At 47.6% G+C, this 20,186-nt stretch overlaps 1 protein-coding gene across 1 annotated transcript in view; it reads right to left on the bottom strand.

Moving 5' to 3' along the window:
- The window catches only part of LOC147724096 (desmoglein-2-like), a 396,529-nt gene that overhangs the window by 147,178 nt on the left and 229,165 nt on the right, over positions 1–20,186 (bottom strand). The window contains exon 8 of the mRNA XM_086965676.1: positions 19,288–19,473. Within this exon, the coding sequence (XP_086821802.1) occupies positions 19,288–19,473 (186 nt within the window). The remainder of the gene's footprint in view (positions 1–19,287; positions 19,474–20,186) is intronic.

Genomic DNA, 20,186 nt, shown 5'->3' with positions numbered 1-20,186 from the left:
TACTTTGTAAACCGTTTCAAGCGCTATAACCCTTCGCGCTGCTTGAGATCCTCTGGGACTAACCTTGTTCAAATCCCCAGATTTAAATATAAGACCAGAGGAGGAAAATCCTTCAATGTTCTGGCGGCTAAGGCCTGGAACACCCTACCCGCCGACCTTAGAGCCATAGACAATGAGAACAATTTCAGAAAACTCCTCAAGACATGGGTCTACAAACTACCAGACTCCTCCGTCCTGGCTGCCATTTAGTTCTTTCTTCCATTCATTCCACTTTTTCAGCTATCCCTCTGGAGCTCGCCCAGCGCCATGATGCTCCCCTGGGAGCGACCGCTTGCGCTTTACAAATGCCCATAAATATCAAATATCAAATATCAAATGTGCATTTTTGGAGCAGCTGAGTCGGGATTCAGCAGAACCAGCATTGGATAGTGACTCTTTGTGGGCTTTGTCCAAGAATGTAACTAACTATGACAGTTACTATAGACCCTTCAGCCTTGTTATAGGGGAAATAGGACCTAGATCAACTGTTAAAGCCCTCAGCACCGGGAAATGCTGCTATATTCAATGGGTTCACATAAAGAGGTAGGGAACATGGCTTGGCCTGCTGCAAGATGGCCGCACTCTGAATGGGCTCTGCCGGCCAAGCTCCATAATCCGTCACCATCATGCTGACAACGGACTTACAACTGCAATCTAACAGCACGGGCTGCCGCGGGTGCCCAGGCCCTGGGGAGGGAGAGGGAGCGGTTAACCCCCTTTGTCTCCCTGCTAGTGTGACCCTGGTGTGGCGTGCATCCCCCAGCCTCTCCCCTGCTGCAGTGTGGGGGGCACCCACCCCTCTGCAGTGCCTAGGATCCTGCAGTCCGTGACCCGTGAGATTCGAGCCTCTCCACCACTGGAGGCCGGGGCTCCATTTGCGATCCGGGGCTGTTGGGCTCTGGGACCCCACTGGATTCGCCCTGCGTACTGCTCTGGTGGCCCCAGATTGTGATGCCTTGGGCCGGCCTGAAACTGGGAGTGTGCCCTTGGAGCCTCGCACACAGTTTGCCCGACCTACTTTTTTCAGGCCCCTGCTGCTGGCGACTGGAACTTTTGCGGATCCTGGGACTGAGCCGGCTAAGCACCACACTTGCCGCCCTCTGGCCGCTGTATGGGAGCTTGGGCCGCGGCTGTGAGATCGTGCTCTATCACTGCCCCCGGTTCAGAGGCTTTGTGCACTGCTGCCTCGCCCGCAGTTTACAGGAGCACTTGCCTCTATTCAATCTACGCTCAGCGCCCACACGGGAGACACCTGCCTCACCATGGAGCTATCCTACGCCTCCTTTTGCCTTCTCAGTTATTTGCTCAACCCCGCCGCGACTGGTGCCTGCAGGGGGGGGTCTCACTTCAAAGGATTTTCTTGCCTCACTGTGGTGCTCGACATGCATGCCAGTCTCCCTTTGTTCCCCCAGATCTGGTAAGGTGCTGAGCTGGAGGAGCATTCCGTGTTCTCGCTAGCGTTCTACCGTCTAAGTTATTAGTTGCACCTTTTGTCACCACTCTTGTGCCCACTTCCCTTGGAGATTAGCTGTGACCTCACTTACATTTTGAAACTTTGGCTTTTCCTCCTGGTCTGGTCCATACTTGTGTTGGGTGGCCGGTCCATGGCATTCTCTTCGGTGGTTCCTTTCGGTCGTTCCACCTCTTCACTGCCTCCAGATGCGGTCTGCTATCTGTTTTTCACTACAATGGGGAGGACAGACCCTAAGCAGCCTAAAATTTCATTTGTGCACCGTAGCTCAACTCACCAGGACGGTGCCAGCTCGGACAGTAGCGACCCTTTACCAGTCATGGATGCGCCTCTCTCTCGCGATGAAGACCTAAAGGCAATCATGCTCGATGTGAAATCAACGGTCACTGGCATTGCAACTCAACTGGACCAGCTCTCCGCCCGACTGGACTCGGTAAAGGCCCGTGTCTTGTCCCATGACAATCGTCTCCTCCATGTTGAATCCAGGGTCTTTGGCACCGAGGATGCCGCCACACAGGATCACCAGAAATTGTTGCAGTTGGGACAAAATTCTAGCGGTCATTCGTGAGAAAAACGAAGATTTGGAGGCGCGCTCTCGTCGGAGCAATCTCCGCATAACGGGGGTTCCGGAATCCACCAATATCGCCCGCATGGAGGACTATGTGGAGAAACTTGTCAAGGAACTTATTGGTGCCGTTCTCTCCTCAGTTTTTATTGGTGAACGCGCACACCGTTCCTTCGGCCCGCGGCCTGGTCCTGGATTGCCGCCTCGCCCCATCATCCCAAAAATTCTAAATTTTAGAGACTGGGATGCTATCCTCCGTGCAGCACGCGACATGGGCAAGATCAGCCATCAAGGGAACTCACTTTCATTCTACCCGGATTACACTCTTATGGTCCAGGCTGCCTAGCACAAGTTCCTGCCCGCAAAGCGGATTCTTTAAAGACATGAGGTCTCTTATTCACTGGCCTATCCGGCGAAGCTGAGGGTCAGGCAAGGCGCAAAGACACTTGTATTCCCCAATCCCAGAGACGCCCTTGCTTATGCCAAAAAACTCGACAAATCCTCACACTCCTCTCCATCTAGTTCTCAGCTAGCCGCTTCTGGTCACCCTACTGATAACAATTGAAATGCTGTGATATGTACACTGTTTGTTTCTCCTACACGTTGTCTACTGATACTTTAGCTTGGCCACCCTGCTTTACTGCAGGGGTGTACGCTGAGCCTTGCCATGCCCTCACGGGATAATTCCCTCTCTTAATGTTGTGTCCTCTCTTCCCAGTTACAGGTTCCTGGGGTGGGTAGGGATGGTATCTTAGCCTGTTTGGGGGGTTGGAGTGGGTGCGCGGTTGGTGGTCCTTATGACATTGTTTTTTGGTTTGCTGGGGTGGGGTGGTTGGGTGGTGGTGGGTTTATTGCTGATGCTCACAGTCCCCATCGTTGAGTCCTTGCTGTTTCAGCACCAGGGTTTCCTTTTTCACAAATTGTGGGCTGAGGGAGGGGGATTGGGGTGGGGGGTTTCTTTGGATCTGGTTGGGCGAAAGACATATTATACTTCACACTGCCTGCACACTATCTGTTCATCATTGCTCGCTCCTGGTTTTCAGACTATTGACTGTGTGGATGTTTGGGTGGGAACGAGAAAGGGGGTTCTCTGGGTCTGGTGGTTACTTTATGATGCCTTTGATGTTATCATCATGCCTTTATTACATGCCTTCAGTGGGTTCACATCACTTTATTGCTCCCCAGGCTGTCTGCAGCATAATGGTACACTATATCTTTTTTGTCCTGTATGGCACTGCCTCCCCTCTGTTATTGTTCTATATGCACCCTGACAGTTCCCTCCGTGACTTTCCCTTTTGGTGCCGCAGGCAGCCTCTTGGTTTCACATCCCGTTATTGGCGTTTGCCCACTTTTTCATTTGGACTGTTCTTCGTCACCACAGCGCTCCCTAAGACCCAATCCAATGTTCTATTTACTTACAGTGCAACATGATGGACACTGTTTGCTGGACCTGGAATATCCGTGATTTAAACGATCATCGTAAGGCCAGGCTCATCCAGGCACACTTGCAACGACACAAGTAAGACATTTGTCTCCTGCAGGAGACCCATTTGCTGCCTGGGACCTCATCCAGACTCCATTCGCGGCACTAGGGGGAATAGCATTCCTCTTATTATTCATCTTATTCTAGGGGGGGTGTCCATATTGATACGCAGAGGGCTCTCCTGGCAAACTAGTCCAGGAATTCCAGATCCTGAGGGACGGTATGTGATCTTGCATGGGTCCCTTTTGTCCCAATCCATGACAATCGCTGTGGTGTAAGTTCCCAACTCTGACGATCCCGATCTATTTACTCACATTTGGCACCTCATCTCTTTTTTGGGCCCGGCGGCCCTCCTCTGGGGGAGGAGGAGGGGCGATTTCAATGTCACTCTTTCTGCAACCTTGGACCGCTCTGGCCCCTACTCGTTTCACCCTCGTACTGCCGCCCTCCTCCAGTCCATACTTGTTGATAATTCCTTACATGATGCTTGGCATCACTGGTGGCCCGAAGCCCATGAGGGCACTTGCGTATCTGGAGCTAGAGGCGACCAGTCTGGGAGGACCTTGGTCAACCTCCTACGCCCACCCCCGAGCTGTGTCATATGTGGCTGCGCTTCGGGATGGTGGCCCCGCCAGAACCACCTCTCCTGATGACATCAATTCTCGCTTTATGGACTATTATTCTCAGCTTTATACCGCCGGCTCCCCTTCCTTGCACAAGGCGTTTTGAACAATATTTTAACACCATTGCACTAGTATGGCTTGAGGACTATCACCGTAAATATCTGGACGTTCCCTTCACGAAGGAAGAGATGCTGGCTGCCATAAACAGTTTACCTAGTGATAAGGCCCCCGGTCTCAACGGCTTCCCAGCCTCTTCTTATAAGTCTTTCGCTACTATCCTGGAACCACATCTTGCGGCCGTGTTCAACAATTCTTTTGACAATGGCCTCTACCCGCAGTCGCTTCGTGAGGCGATGATAACGTTACTCCTCAAGCCAGACAAACCGGCTGATTGCCGCGATTCTTATCGCCCCCCCCTTCTCTTTTTAATATGGACAACAACATTTTTGCTAAGCTATTGGCATACCGCCTTCTTTCCCTCATGCCCCTTATTGCTCTCCCCGATCAGTCCGGTTTTATCCCTGGACGGGTCACCTTGCACAACCTCAGGACTATTTTTTCGATTCTTCATCAAATTAATTCCAGCCTTCCCGCCGTGGCCGCTCTGTTGGACGCCACCAAGGCCTTTGATACGTTGGAGTGGCCTTTTTTATTTTTCCTTCTGCCGCGTATCGGATTTAGCAACATGTTCATACAGAAGATATCCATCCTTTATACTCGCCCCTCATCCTGTCTGCGCATCAATGGTCAGATTTCTGATCTCATCTCGATTGAACGCAGCACTCAGCAGGGATACCAGCTATCCCCTATGCTCTTCGCCATGGCAATGGATCCTCTTGCGGCCAATCTCCGGCAACACCACACTCAGAAGGGTATAGGCTTTACGCCTGTTCCGTCCTTGTCTCCATGTATGCAGACGATATCACTCTGTATGTCCGCCATCTCCAAGACAATCTCAGCCCATTAGTAGGAAAAATAAAAGCTCTAAAACTAGTGCAGAATGGGAAAGCTCCCGCAATGGACTGTGCCCCAGTGGACCTTTTAAAGTATGATCAAGAATATTGGGTCCCCTACATAACCAATTTAGCGAACGCTATAGCTAGAGGGGTTAGAATCCCCGACTCGTGGAAAGGGGCGGAGATCCTACCTGTGTATAAAAAAGGGGATAGGACTGATGCGAGAAATTATCGCCCCATCAGTCTTATCGATGCCCTGCAGAAGGTAATCGCCAGAATGCTGCTAGGCAGAATCCAGCACTGGATGACAGAAGTAAACATCCTGTCTCCATTGCAGGCTGGCTTCAGGGCCAACATAAGCACAGTTGACCAAGTACTCAGATTTGCTATGACATACTGGAAGACTGTGTTTTTAAGAGGAGGTACTATATTCGCAGCGTTTGTGGATCTCAAATCTGCGTTTGACTTGGTCCCCAGAGGGAAGATGTGGGCAGCCTTAAGGAGAATGGGTGTACCAACTGCCCTTCTCGAGCTTACAATCAGGATGCACGAGGAAAATTTCGCCAGAGTAAGGTGGGGTCGCCAGGGACAGGTAACCGACTCTTTCCCTGTGACCCGCGGAGTGAGACAGGGCTGTGTCCTGGCCCCCACCCTATTCATACTTTTTATCAACCAGGTGGTCAAGTTCCTCTCAGCAACCCCGACAGATGCACCAACACTGGGTGGGACCAAATTTCCCCTTTTAATTTTCGCTGAGGACACCCTAATCCTAGCTAAAACACAGATGGGTCTTCAGTTAGCTATAAATAAGTTTGTGGACTTCTGTAGCGAAAATGACCTCGAAATAATGTTTCTAAGACTAAGTTCATGGTCCTGACAAAGAATAAACCGTTGAGGGGCCATGTAACGATGAATGGGTCTAGCCTAGAACAAGTAGAGGTTATGACATACTTAGGAGTTGTAATTGATTAAAGGTTACGCTGGAAAGAACAAATTGCGGCACTTAGTCTAAAATTTGCACGACTATCAGGGTGCCCTTGTGAAAGAACAATGTTGCTCCTTGACCAAAATAGTTCTACCTGCGCTTAAAATTTATAGCGCCAAAATTAGTACTGCCATACTTTATGGGGCCAACCTTTGGGGGAGTGTGGATCTGGCTGTTCTGGATAAGATCCAGAATAAATTCTTTCGTAATTTAGTCAGTCTCCCTCCTTCGACACCATCATTACCACTCATGCTAGATATGGGCTTTCATTCCATCAAACATCATGCCCAATATAGGATGGTGGCGTTATGGAGACGCATCTGGTCTACCCCGGAACTTGTCATGTTTGCCCATGAGATACAGGATGTAAGAGCACAACAAGGGGCAGGGGACATACCCTGGTTTAAATCTATTAAGAAAACTCTTATTAGAATGGGTCTTCACTCGCTCTGGACTGAGCCGGGAAATCACATCTTCCTGTCAAAGAAAGATTTAAAACTTCTTTTCTGGTCCATGGTTAAAGAAGAATATGTTATGCTCTCTGAGAAATCTAACCGGACAGGCATGTTTTTGATCCACAAAGTAGTTCCACATACAGAGACCTATTGGGACACTATTCTTAAAAGTTCCGATAGGAAACTCTATCATCAGTTTCCTATAGGAACTTTGCCACTAAGAGAATTTACTAGTGGATGGCAGAACTCAGAGTCCATATCTTGTCCCTGTTGTCATGAAAGCAAAGAATCCCTAGGGCACTTTCTATTTGTATGCCCAGCTTATCGTGAACCGCGCCATAAGTGGCTAAAGCCAATATGTAAAAGACTAAACACCCGGGAGAGCAGGGAAGCATTGTCAATCCTGAGATACAATACAGCCGAATGGCTGTCTATAGGGCTGGCAAAATTCCTTGGGTGGGCCTGGCTAATCAGAATAAGGTGTGTTCGAAGTGCTACAAGTTGAAAATCAAATAAGCTGGACTTAACTCATCCTTCTTGGGCAGTATTCCTGAAATGCTTTTTAATACTTGTACTAATCTTATTATGGACGTCTTTCTATGTACATTTAATTGTTTTTTTAAAAAAATCGAGATTTATAATAATTTTCATTTGTCTGTTTAAAATTTGTACATTCTTGTTGTGTGCTTTGTGTTTGTATTTATTATGCTTGTCTTTTATGAAGAAAATTCGAAATAAAGACGTTAAAAAAACTGAAAACTGAAAACTGAAAAATAATACGTTTTGGCGGACTGTCCGGCATACAGGTGAATTGGAGTAAATCAATGTTGTTCTCCCTAACTGAGGCCACCAAACAGTGTGCGCCGGACTTTCCCTTTGTGTGGGCATCTGGCCCCACCCACTATTTAGGCATTTGGCTCAGCAGGGACTTGGATGACGTTTGGATGGCTAACTTCGAGCATGAAGTGGACTGGCTCGAGTCTAAAATACCCCACTGGAACCAACTCCCGTTGTCCCTTGTGGGCCGCATAGCCATTGCCAAGATTGTGGTTCTCCCAAAATTCCTCTATCTTTTCTTAAACATCCCCATTCTTCTCACTACCCATTTCTTTCGTAGACTTCATTCCTTGATCCTCTCTTGTCTGGGCTGGTAAACAGCCCAGAATTATTTTAATTTTTTTTAATGTGTTTATTGAGTTTACAACACATAAAACCTTACATTTCAACAACCCCCCCTCCCCCTGGTCTGACTGCACTTACAAGTACTGTATGAGCAACAGTGTGACAATCCTCTGTCAGGTGTATACACAGCCATTTAGCCAACAACCCTTAGATGGGAAGGCGGCATTCGCGCTAGAACTGCAAGCATGTACGCCACTGGTCTACACTGGTCTACACATCCCTCCTTCCTCAGAGGGAGTCCTCCTCAGAGCTACGTCCATGCGGTATCTGCCCGGCACCCCAGCATGTCAATACCCCCCCTCTCCCCCCCCTCCTCCACCCCCCCCCCCCCCAAAATCCTCCATGCGCCCAGTGTCTGTGGATTCCGGCATGCCCGTTATGCGGATGTTGTTGAGTCTACTGCGGGCCTCCAAATCCTGATTTTTCGCAGCGATGAAACGTAGCAATTTATCCATTCTCGTCAATTGCGTCGCATGAGTAGCGGTGGGGTCATCATTGTCCAATATGCGCCTCTCGGTCTCCTTCATTCTCTCTTTATGCTTGTCTACCTAATGCACAATAGCGTCCATTCTAGAGGACATGCGATCCACCTTGTCGCCGATTGTGGCAAATCCTGGTTGTATTTCCTGCCATATCTGCTGCATGTCCCGATCTTGAGATGTCCAATTGCCACCCGACTTATCTGCATTATCCAAGTCAGCGTCCGGTATATTCTGTTTAGCCTCTTTTTTGGCGGCCTCAAAGTTAAGTTTCGGCTAGCGAGTGTCCGGCTTGCCCATACCACCGACTCCACCTGGTGATCCGATACTATGCAGCACCTCTCGGGACCAGTACCGTGTTTATATCTTGCTGTCTGTCCCCTGCATCTCCAAACTGAGGCGACAATGGTGGTGTCCGTCACAGTGACGTTCTCGAAGTTGCCCCCAGGTCACACCACACTGATAGGTCTTTTCCACAACATATCCATGATTGCGCGTTGTGGGCGAACGCAATTGCTTGCTGACGTTCAACTGCCTACACCCTTGCAATGTAGCCGCTATTCTTTAAGTAGCGCCACCCCAACGATGGGTAGAATGTTCTATCACTGCAGCGATCAGCACAAAGCGTCTGGTCCCATCAACCAAGTCCGCAGCTTGTGTCACGCTTTAAGGGTTCTGCGCTCAAGGCTGCTCTCAATGAGTTCCTTTAGGTGTAGCATGAGTGACATCGGTTCCAGCAGTTCGCTCCTGTACGTACCACACCAGTCGCAGTTAGCGCTTCGTATCCCTTAATGCCTCAAGTAGTGCTATATTACTTTGATGCAAGGTTCCCCCTCGTTGGAGTGGGGGTTAGGGGCCAGGGTCATATCGCTGCACTGAGAGGCAGAGCTAGGTCCGGCTTTTCGTTGCATCCCGCCGGTTTAGATGCCGACCATTAGGTCATTTATGCCCGTATTTTATGCAACAGGTCGCGTGGGGCTGCACTCTGAAATTGGAACAGCGTGTGCAGAAGCAAGTGTCTTAACCCTCCACTGTAAGCTCTCTGGCAGTATTGGCACAGCATCTCTAGTACCGGGCGATGGTCTCTGCAATCTCGTCCCAAATCAATGAGGCCTGCTCACCTTGTGGCGATCCCCGGTCTTTCCTGCCCTCGGCCGCCGCCTACAGTAGCTCCACCTTCACCAAGGCAGCTCCCGGCTTGGAGAACAGCGCCGCTTTTCTCAGCCTACGAGGCTCTGATCGCCTTTAGATTTTCCCCGAGTGTGGAGCTAGTAGTGATAAGCACGCAGGCTTCAGGAGGGTGATTTTCGTTGCGATGTTGTAGGATAAATACCGGATAATTAGTCCGGGTAGCAGGAGCCTCAGAAAACGGCGGCCATTCTGCTTGTGCGCCCTCTAGCGCCCTCATGTAGCTGGTGATACTTCACTATAAGAGCCATTATCATGTGTGTTTGTGTTTAATTCAATATAACTGAACCAAAAAGTTTAGATTATGGTAATGTCCTTCTAAATGACTTGTACAAATGTGACAGAGCTCTCTTCCAGGTCATCCTTCATGCTGTAGCTAGCTTTGTTTCAAAAACAAAAATAATTCAGTGCATTACATTTGTGCTTCCCTGTCTGTGTTGGGCTTCCTCTGAATGTTGCTCAGCATATGAAACTGCATGCATTATTTCATGGATGGCAGATAGGTTTTATAGGTTTTCAGTTTCAGTTTATATCGAATTATTGTTGAAAATGTGATTTATTGGTGTTAATGAACAAGTTACTTACCTTCAGTAACGATGTATCTGGTAGAGACATAGTCTAGCCGCAGATTCCTTAACTTAGAATATCTCCAGGCATCAGACTGGTCCGTAACATTTTGCGCAGCAGCACCTCTGTGCGCCGGGTGGCACCGCCGCATGGCTCCGCCCTGACGTCGTCCATGGACGTGACGTCAGCGGAGCCATATATGCCCCACACCGGCGCGCCAATATCAGTTTTCGTCATTAAACTTTTCCGCGTCAGAACGCGAAGCCATCACCAAAAACTGTGAAAATATGGACAGTGTGCAAAAAAGAAAAAACAAGGTATGGTGAATAAACATCACCATAGAAAGACAGTGCCAAGCACTGTATACTGTAAACTGAGGGAGGGAAAGAACAGAGCACCACTCTGAGAGGAACCCCTGCAAGTGTAAAGTCCCAACCTCCCCCGGAGGTAGAAGAAGATGTAGAGCATAGGCAGGATAGGACCCTAAGCCTGTGTGAGCCTGTGCCACCAGAGGCACAAGACCCACCATTGAGCTACAGCTCCTCTGTGAATGATCACAGCAGCCGGCAGAAAAGCTGCAACCACAAGAAATGACAGTGAAGGACAACCAGTTCAAAATCCAGGAACAAGGACAAACTACTATAAAGCATCACCGAAAAGAAGAGGTCAGACCCAAATAATGAGTCAGCCGAAGGCAGCTTTGTCAGAGACTGTAACTGGTAGAGTGCAGGGAGGCAAGAGACCTCAAGCGGTTGGAGAAGATAGAAGGAAGAATTAGACTCAAATCGGACAACCCAGGGTAAGGGTTGTACAGGACATGTCATAAGAGCATACCGTCAAATCACAAGAATGGGCATAGCAAAGCTACGAAACAGAATGTAGCCTCGTAAGTCTGAGTGAAGAGGAAACGTCACCCCGTAGAGGAATAAAGCCACCCAAAGGGAGGCGAAGGCAAGAAGCCCAACCTGAAAATGTTGCCGCAGGACGGGGAGGACGGGCGGGGGTTAAGGAATCTGCAGCTAGACTATGTATCTACCAGATACATCGGTACCGAAGGTAAGTAACTTGTTTATCTTATAGAAACGTCTAGCCACGGATTCCTTAACTTAGAATAGATACCAAAGCCATACCCATAGAAAAGGCGGCACAGAGACTAAACCCCATCAAGGTCCAGAAAGAACCTAGTGGCCACAGATCCACCATGGGAGGAAGATCCTTCTCCAACTTAGCGGCCAAATCCTGGAATTCTCTCCCCACTCACCTCCGACTTACACAGAGCCACCTCTCCTTCAGAAAACAACTAAAAACCTGGCGATTCGATAAGTAATGCACCCACCCTCCCTCAAGCGCCTTGAGACCCTCTGGGTGAGTAGTGCGCTACACAAATTCATGAACTTGAACTTGTCAACAACATGACCAAAGGAGTGTCGTCTACCAAATGACGAAACACAGTGGGGACAAAATGACAGCGCAGCCAACCACCAGACCCCTATTCCCTGAAGAGAGCAGGAATCAAGGGAAGGTTAGGGCACCACAGCCCATCCAGAATAACACGAAAACCCCCACATGTAAAGGGGATGAGAGAAGAAAAACACCAAGCCAAAACGCTTGCACCAAGTGAAAAAAGAAATGCTGAACCTCGAAAGAGACTTAAAAGATCCACAGGATCCAAGGCGTCGACAAAAAGCCAGGGCCAGCCCAGTTAATCACTCAAACAGCGTAAAACAGTGTTAAACCTGCTCCCGTAAAGACACAAAGGCAGCAGGACACCGGCCCATGCCCAGCACGGGGTGACATGGAAGAAGAACACACCTAGTAAGAAACCGACATAAAAATTAAGTGCAACACCTCGCATGGATTAGAACTGAACCTTATGGCGTGAAAGAACCACAGGATGCGGCAGTTGACACAGCCAACCCAAGGGACCAAATAAGTAGTATGGTGGGGAAAACTCATAGCGTCCCCACGTGTACCACAGAGGAAGAGTACTGCGGAGACCCTTACAGACAGGTGTGGAGAGTATTGAAGAATGCCCATACACAGCCCGAAAGACGCTGATACGCAGCCAGAAGTAACACCAAGGAGCAAGACCGCAGGAACAGCCGAGATGCGCCCTATAAGAAGCAACAGCCGCGCAAGCCATGAGGAATAACATGCAAAAACCACAGCTGATGGACAGAATGCAGAACAATGTCATACATTCACCCCAGTACAGAGATCTGGGCCTAAATCCATCTCTTTTTTGCACTCCACACCACCCCAGTTCAGACATGGCCATATGCCAGTATTACAGACACTAGGGCGATGCGACCCTGCGGAGTCACTCCAACTCCTGGGAAAGGAGGGTAAGGAGGAGGTGACCTCCGGGCGCCCATAGCGGACCACGTACGAGAGGAGTGGGTGCCAGCCGCACGCCTATGAGAGGTGGACCTCAGTGGACGCTTGTGGTTCCGCTTACCTTTCTTATGGCGCTGGAGCGGCCTCTGGGGCGAGCCCACTCTGGAGAGGGAGAGCAGTGATGAAAAGAAACTGGCCCGGACAGCCGCACGGCCAATAACTTCATATGGCGTTCCCAAAAGGACTTCGGCTTTATCTGTTGACAGTCGCTGCATTACTTGGAATTGTGGTGCACACCAAGGCCCCACATGCAAATAAGGTGCGGGTCAATGCCAGACATCTGATGCGCACAGACCTCAGAGGCTTTGAACCCGGAGGGCATTGCACACTGTTCGGGTACAACACTCCGTTGTAGAGAATCCCCAAAAGAAGGCCAGGAATTACTGGTTTCTCGGATCCGCATTGTGAAGCGGAAAAGAAGAAAACTGATGTCGGCATGCCGGGGCATATATGGCTCCCCCGACATCACGTCCATGGACGACGTCAGCGCAGAGCTGTGCGGCGCCGCCCCCGGCGCGCAGAGGTGCTGCTGCGCTAATTGTTCCGGACCAGTCTGATGCCTTTGGATATTCTAAGTTAATGAATCTGCAGCTACACGTCAGATGGGTGATTATTACCTATGCTCTATCATCACATAAGACCCTTTTCCTATTAAACAGGGAATAGACAGAGTATGCGCGAAACCCTGTCAAGACTGCTTCAATGAGTTGTGTCTAGTGAACAACATGAACAACAACGCTATTTGATAAAAGTATGATGCAATCACACTGTGAGCAATGGCATGCAGAGGTATTGGTACATATTCTCATGTAAGATATAACTTTGTACTGGTGTACAGCATATTGTGTTTACATATTACTATGCACTATACTACTACTCTGACCATGGGTTTGCATTTCCGATGTCAGATTCCAAACATATCTGTACAAATTGACAATGACCGTCATATTAATGTAAAATACCAATAAAGATATTTGAAAAGAAAAAAAATGAAACTGCATGCAAAGGGAACCACCAGAGCATGTGTGAATTACACGTCACAAAAACAACATATCTAAAGGGAAACTAAGAAACCAGGCTCTGCTAAGGCTGGAAAATTCTAAATTTAGAAAATCCTTCACACTAAAATAATCCTTCAATGGTAATGCACCTGAGAAATTGAATGTTCTTCTAGTACAAGTACCTCTAATAGTACTTTGTGAAACACCTTACATGAGCTGCAGTCAACACCTGGACATTAGTAAAAATTAAATAAATTAGTAAATATTTGAAAAATTCCTCAACTTCCTTCATGCACTATTATTCTGTATAATCTTTTTTTATTGATCCATAGTATTAAAACAAAGCATTTCAACTAAACTATTTCATACATTCATATGATCACAGAATGCCCCCCAGATACACATTCCAATCTTCAGTTACTTTGCCCCTTTTGTCGAATACAAACTCATTTCTAAACGAAATAAATTATACATTTTAGCACGCCAACGCTCAAAGGAGTGGGGCTCAGATTGAAGCCAATCAGAAGCAATACACAATCGAGCTACAGTCATTGCAATAAAAATCAAATAACTATGTTTAAACATAGGGGTCCCCTTTCCTAATCTTGCCCAATACCTAATAACATTATAGCAGTAGTAATTTAAATAGAGATCCCAGCATTCGTTGACAAAAGAATTTCAATATCCATCACATACCTAGACAATTTACAGCAGCTAAAAACAATATGTAGACTATCCGCATTATCCCCCCACAACGAAAACATTTGCCATCATACCCACCCCCCATTTAAGCTTACGTGCCGGAGTGCAATACAAATTAAAAACAGTTTTGAAAAATTGTGCTTTCAAATTAGCGGATAGAAGAGTTTTCCTAGACCTAACTATAGCTTTCCCTATAGATATATTATGTTCCCCCAGTACAATGGACCATTGGGCATTATGTGTCTCCAAATCGTCGTTTCTAAAAGATAATAATACTTTATAAAGCACTGGTACAGAGAGATGGATGGGGTGCTCCGATAGGAGCTCTCTGCACAGCTGAGGGGGAGATGGTATACACGCAACACAAAATACATCGTGCCCTGACACACAGCTATACAAAGCCTGAGGCACTGGCCCCAGTCAGGTGCTAGAAGTGTTCCTGGACTCTGTTACCTTGCCCACGGCCTCTGAGGAGCACAAACACGCGCTTAACGCACCCCTTACATTGGAGGAAGTGGGAGACTCGATTCAGGCTTTGGCGATGGGAAAAACCCCAGGGCCAGATGGCCTGCCCGCCGAATACTACAAAGCAAACAGGGAAACTCTCATGCCCTTACTCCTTCAGCTGTATAATGCAGCAATTGACGAGGGCTCATTACCTCCATCCATTCTGGAAGCATTCCTGGTCTCACTCTCCAAGCCGGACAGGGACCCTACAGGCCTAGGCTCATACAGGCCATTTGCAATGTTAAACGTGGATTATAAAATGTTCGCAAAGATGCTTGCAGAGCGATTAGCGCCGGTGGTCCCCCACTTTAAACACTGATCAAAATAGATTTGTGCCAGCGAGATCCACATCCTTGAACCTCAGGAGGTACTTCAGGGTGGCGGCGGAGGCAACGAGGGAATGGCCCAGGGCGGGGTGCCTGATATTAGACCTGGAAAAGGCTCTAGGAGACGGAATCCCCTTGGGAGATGCAATCCATCAGGTATCGCTTTATACTGACGACCTGTTGGCATTTGTGAGGGACGTGAGTTGCATACTGGAACAACTAGCCCAGTTGTTGAGTAAGTTCGCAGAGGTCTCGGGGCTCCGGCTGAATGCAGGCAAGTCCTGCCTCTTCACGTTCGGCACTGGGGTGGAAGACGCGGAGTATTGTCTTGACGGCACGAGAGTCCAATTGAGGGCCAACATTTTTAAATATCTGTGGATCAAGATCTACCGTCAACTGGCTGACCTCTTTGACGGGAACCCAGGGCGGGCGGTGGCAGCGCTTAAATACCAAATAAGCTTTTGGTCCACGCTCCCCCTGACAACCACGGGCAGAGTGGCCCTTGCTAAAATGGTCATGCTCCGCCGACTTCTGTACTATTTCGTTAATCTGCCTCTATTTATCCTGGCCTCCTTTTCGACACTTAATGCAGCCCCGCTGGACTTTATCTGAGGTGCGTCTCGGCACCGGCTGGTGAAATTATTCCGGTCAGACAGGGGAGGGCTAGCCGCCCCCTGCTTCGAACACTACTTCCTGGCCGCGCAGCTCCAATGGATCGCCCGCTGGTTGGCGGATAGGGGAAGGGATGATACTGCTACAACTGAGCCGCCGTACTCCATGGAACGTGTCACAAACCTGTTTCACCCACTGGCGTCGCCTGAGCGTCACACTCTGTTGCTGTTGACAGTGGCGTAAAAATGCTTCCACAGAGCTCTGTTCCTCACCCGAAAGGAGCTACCGTACACTCCCGCTATACCCATGGAGGGTTCCCCGGGTGGTGAGGAGGTCCTCATGCATCCCATGTTAGAGCAGTGGAAGGAAGTAGACGTCAAGACACTGGGCGAACTCTATAGAGACGGATGCTAGTGGCTTATGAGACGATGGTTTCGGAAGACAGGCTTCCTCTCGGGGGGGTTCCTGCTACACCGCTCTCTCGTAGCGAAGTTGGCGGCCAAGTGGGGGGATGTAGCGACGGAGCCTGCCCAGCACTTAACCATGCAGTATCTCCATGTCATGGGGAGGGGCAAACACCTGGTCTGTTGGTTTGCTGCGTCACTACGGTACACACAGAGACTAGCTTGGCCCCACTTAGAGGTAAATGGGAACATGATCTGGGAAGGTTGCTATCTGATAAGGAGTGGGAGAGAATACTTAAAAGTACGGTATGCATCCCCAGAAACATGCGCTTTCACCAGATACAACTATGTTGTTCACAGAGCCTATCTTACTCCTGAGCTGATCAATAAGTATTTCCATCGCTCGGACGTGTCCTACCCCAGGTGCGCTGAGATAGATGTGGGACTCTTTCACCTTTTGTGGAGCTGCCCTGGGCTGGGTGCTTACTGGAGTACAATCAGCGAGTTACTAAAGAAATGTACCGGTCGCATTATACCCCTTGATTGGCCTGAATACATTTTGCATCAGTTCAGTAGACCGCCCAAAGATAAGGCGTCATCTCGTTTCTTAGATCTGGGGATGGTGGTGGCAAAGCGCCTCCTCACGAGGCGATGACAGGCTGGTGATCCGCCTGGGGTACAGGCGTGGACATCCTCACTTCAGGCATGGGCCTGGGCGGAGTGGACAGCCATACGTAGAGAAGATGTACTGGGGCTCCGAAAAGAACCAATGGCGGAGTGCTGGGAACACATGCTCAATACCCTACAGCTACCGGATGGGGTTGGTAATGCGGGCGATATGGAGGTTTAGTTTGGCGCTCATGGGGGTTGGAGTGTACCATGGGCTGCTCTCCAGCCTGGATACTTGGTTAGGTACAATCACTGACCCTCTGGGGCATACAGGTTTAAAATGCAGTCCCAGATGTGGCTGGGGTGCGAGCGCCCGAGGGGGGGTGGGGGGTGGATTAGCATGACTACGTGCCTGTGGTTTAGCTGCTGTTTAAATTCACTTACAGTTGTTACATAAATGTCATTTCTGTATGCCAGTTCAAACTGGGGGGTTCACCCAAAACTCTGCTAATATAGAAGGCTCAATGCGTGGACAGTTATGGACTAATCTGGAGTTTGCCCACTTAGGCACCCCACATTCTAGCTAGCTTTGGGCGATTCTCCTCTGCTTATGAGACGCTATAACGGTGACAATGTGGCTCTGAGTTGTAATGATTTGATGTATATGAATGTTTAATTGACATGCCCAGATAGCTGTGATGAAAAGGTTAAAGCTTGAAATGTACCGTGAAAATCTAAAATGTTAATAAACAGATGACAAAAAAAGAAAAAAATACTTTATAAAGCACCCCAATTCTGTATAATCCTATTGATAATGTAATGTTTTATTTACACAAGTGCTTTGTTTCGCTGCACTATTTTGTAAAGCACTCCTTGACCCCAAATTAATTGGACTGAAGCTCAGAACATGCTAGCCATCCACTCTAACTCCAAATGAATAGCAAGGGAATGATTTACACCTAATGGGAGAACAGGGAAGAATCTTAACCAGCAGTTCTGCATTATCCGCATTATCGGAGAATTTCAACAAAAATGACTGAAAGAAATGGATCAATAACTGGCATTTACAAATAAATATTGGAGAATCTTGTGACACTAAACAGGTCAATTCTATTGATGAGATTAGTATGGTTGACTGATTAAGTAGATTCAGCATAAAGACCCGGCCACTAATCCCATCCATTCGAATTTCTTCCAGCACTGCTTTTATACCCGATTCAGTGCTCAGCAAAGACCAAAGAAAAACTGTCTAAGTTCATGCTGTAATTATCCATGAAAGATTAATGTTGTTACATTATTATTTTCTCTTTAAATAAATATTACTAAGTATTTAATGACCTTCTGCATAAATCAACCAAATGAGATTTTCACTAGTAACAATATCTCAAATGAAAAGAAACGTAAAGCCAATACCTTCCTCAAAATCTTACTGAGTATATGGAACATCGTGTGCAGATTAAGCATGAGCGGATTTTGCGGATTGGCAATCCGCGAATTTGCGGATTTGCAAACTCGCAATCCGCAAAATCCGCGAATTCCCGCGAATTTGCGGATTTTTTTTTTTTTTTGTGTTCGCCCGTGTTTCTGCCAGTTCGCGAGGGTTTTTACAATTTCGCAATTTGCGAACTTACCTGTCGGGTCGCAAGTTTTGCGAACTTGTTGTTTCTACGTGTCCAACCTGTTTGGGACACTCTTCTTCATCACTGCCACTCTCTGTCACCACTGCCACTCTCTGACTACTCATGCCACCCTCTGGCCCACCCATGCCACCCTCTGTTTCATCACCACACCCTCTGGTTGTCCAGTGTACATTATTTTTGGCAAAGCAAAGCACACCTTCCCTGCCTCAAGTGACCTGAATTAATTTGGGGCTGATTAATGTGTCACAGAATATTTTTTTAGCTGGCACCTGCTTCCTTAGTGCGCCCTGATTAGTGATCTTTTGCACTTGCTAAGTGCTTTCATTGTTGCAAAATTAGTTACAACACCTGCCCTGCCCCAACTGACAATAATGAATTAGGGGCTGATTAATGGATTTTAACTTCCAGCCTGGCTCCTGCTTGTCTCCCTTAGCTGTAATTCAGGACCTTTGTGGCATATGTGTAACTATTCTGAGGTTCAGAGCAGGGTCACATAATAGTTGCAACTGGCAACTGAACTCTGGAGGGGCCCCTCAGGAAGCACTACAGGAAATGGCTACTAATGATGAGCCTGAACTTTTGAACCTGGTAAGTAGTTACTTTCAGTTTTGCTAAAATCGTATTTCTGCAATTTCGCACTTATTCGCGGGGCGCGAACTCACGCGAACAGTGCGAGCAGTGCGAGCAAAATCCGCTGCTCGCGGATTTGCGGATTTTTCAGGAAATTCGCAAATCTCGCGGATTGCGGATTTCCCGAAAATCCGCAAAATCCGCGAGCGGAACGGATTTTCCGCCCATGCCTAGTGCAGATAGATTTAATTTTTAACTAAGCTGAATATTTAACAAGTAAAGTAACTGGATTTGCGAATACCATAACACCAGCATTCTTAACTGCACAAATAGCTTACTTTGTTAAAAGGTTTCTGCCACTTAGAAGTCACATTTGGAACAAATAAAATGTAATTATGTCCACCTAATGTACGTTTTTTCCCGTTTGATGCTCTGAACAACACTACCACGCAGGAACATTTAGCTACCGCTTAATATGAAGTGTGCTTTTATTCACTTTAGGCAGTGCCTAGTCATCCAATCTCACCTTTACAAGAATGAGAATGCCCTCATTAGTGACAGGGTCAGTTTCTATTCTGAAGTATCCTTCTTCATTTCCAGAGATGATTGTAAAGTTTGCGAGCCAATTATCAGTGCCCTCTTGATCCAGATCAAATGCTTTCATGCGCAGAACTTCCACATCTGCCGTGTTCTCATCAACACTCCCCTCATACTGAAATAAAATGTATTTTTGGAATTAACATTTTACAAATACAATACAGGCTATTACACTAGTTTTTAATTGTGTTAAAAAGCTGAAATTGATGGTGTTCTTTTGAAGAATGTTAAAACCGCTTTTAATAACTAGTAAAAACAATTACTGCTGAACTAAAAATAAAAGACAGAAAATACATGTGGTCTTATATTTTTGATATTCCATCAACACCAACATTTTCAAAAAGCATTGACAAGGCCAACTGGGTGGCCCCAATGTGTCAACATAAGCGTTCGTTCTCAAATGCGTTCATCATACTAAATCCTCCCCTATTAGCTTTGCCACTGCTGGGGGAAAGAAGTAAAAACGGATTGCTTTCGATAGAGAATGCATAGAGGCGTAAATGAATGTGGAACAGGGTGGATATACTTTTCAGATGTACAATAATCCATGCTGCATTCCAATTGTAGCAACTAGTGGAAAGAGTATTGATGAACAATACAGCCAGTAATGTGATTGGATAGTAATTGACCCACTGGGTGCGGCTAAGGACTATTCTGTCTGTGGTGTTGAGCTTGGCGTAAAAAGGTCAGGAGGCCCTAACACTAAAACTGTTGCTTCTTATCAATAGAAGCAAAACGCATTTGAAATAGCACAACATGCCGCCAAGTACACATAGTGATTTGGACCACGCAATGTTAGGAATAAAGAGGGATGAACAGTGTGCAGAA

This window comes from Lissotriton vulgaris, chromosome 4_1, assembly GCF_964263255.1.
Source record: "Lissotriton vulgaris chromosome 4_1, aLisVul1.2, whole genome shotgun sequence".
NCBI lineage: Eukaryota > Metazoa > Chordata > Amphibia > Caudata > Salamandridae > Lissotriton > Lissotriton vulgaris.
This window is presented reverse-complemented; position numbering and strand designations above follow the sequence as displayed.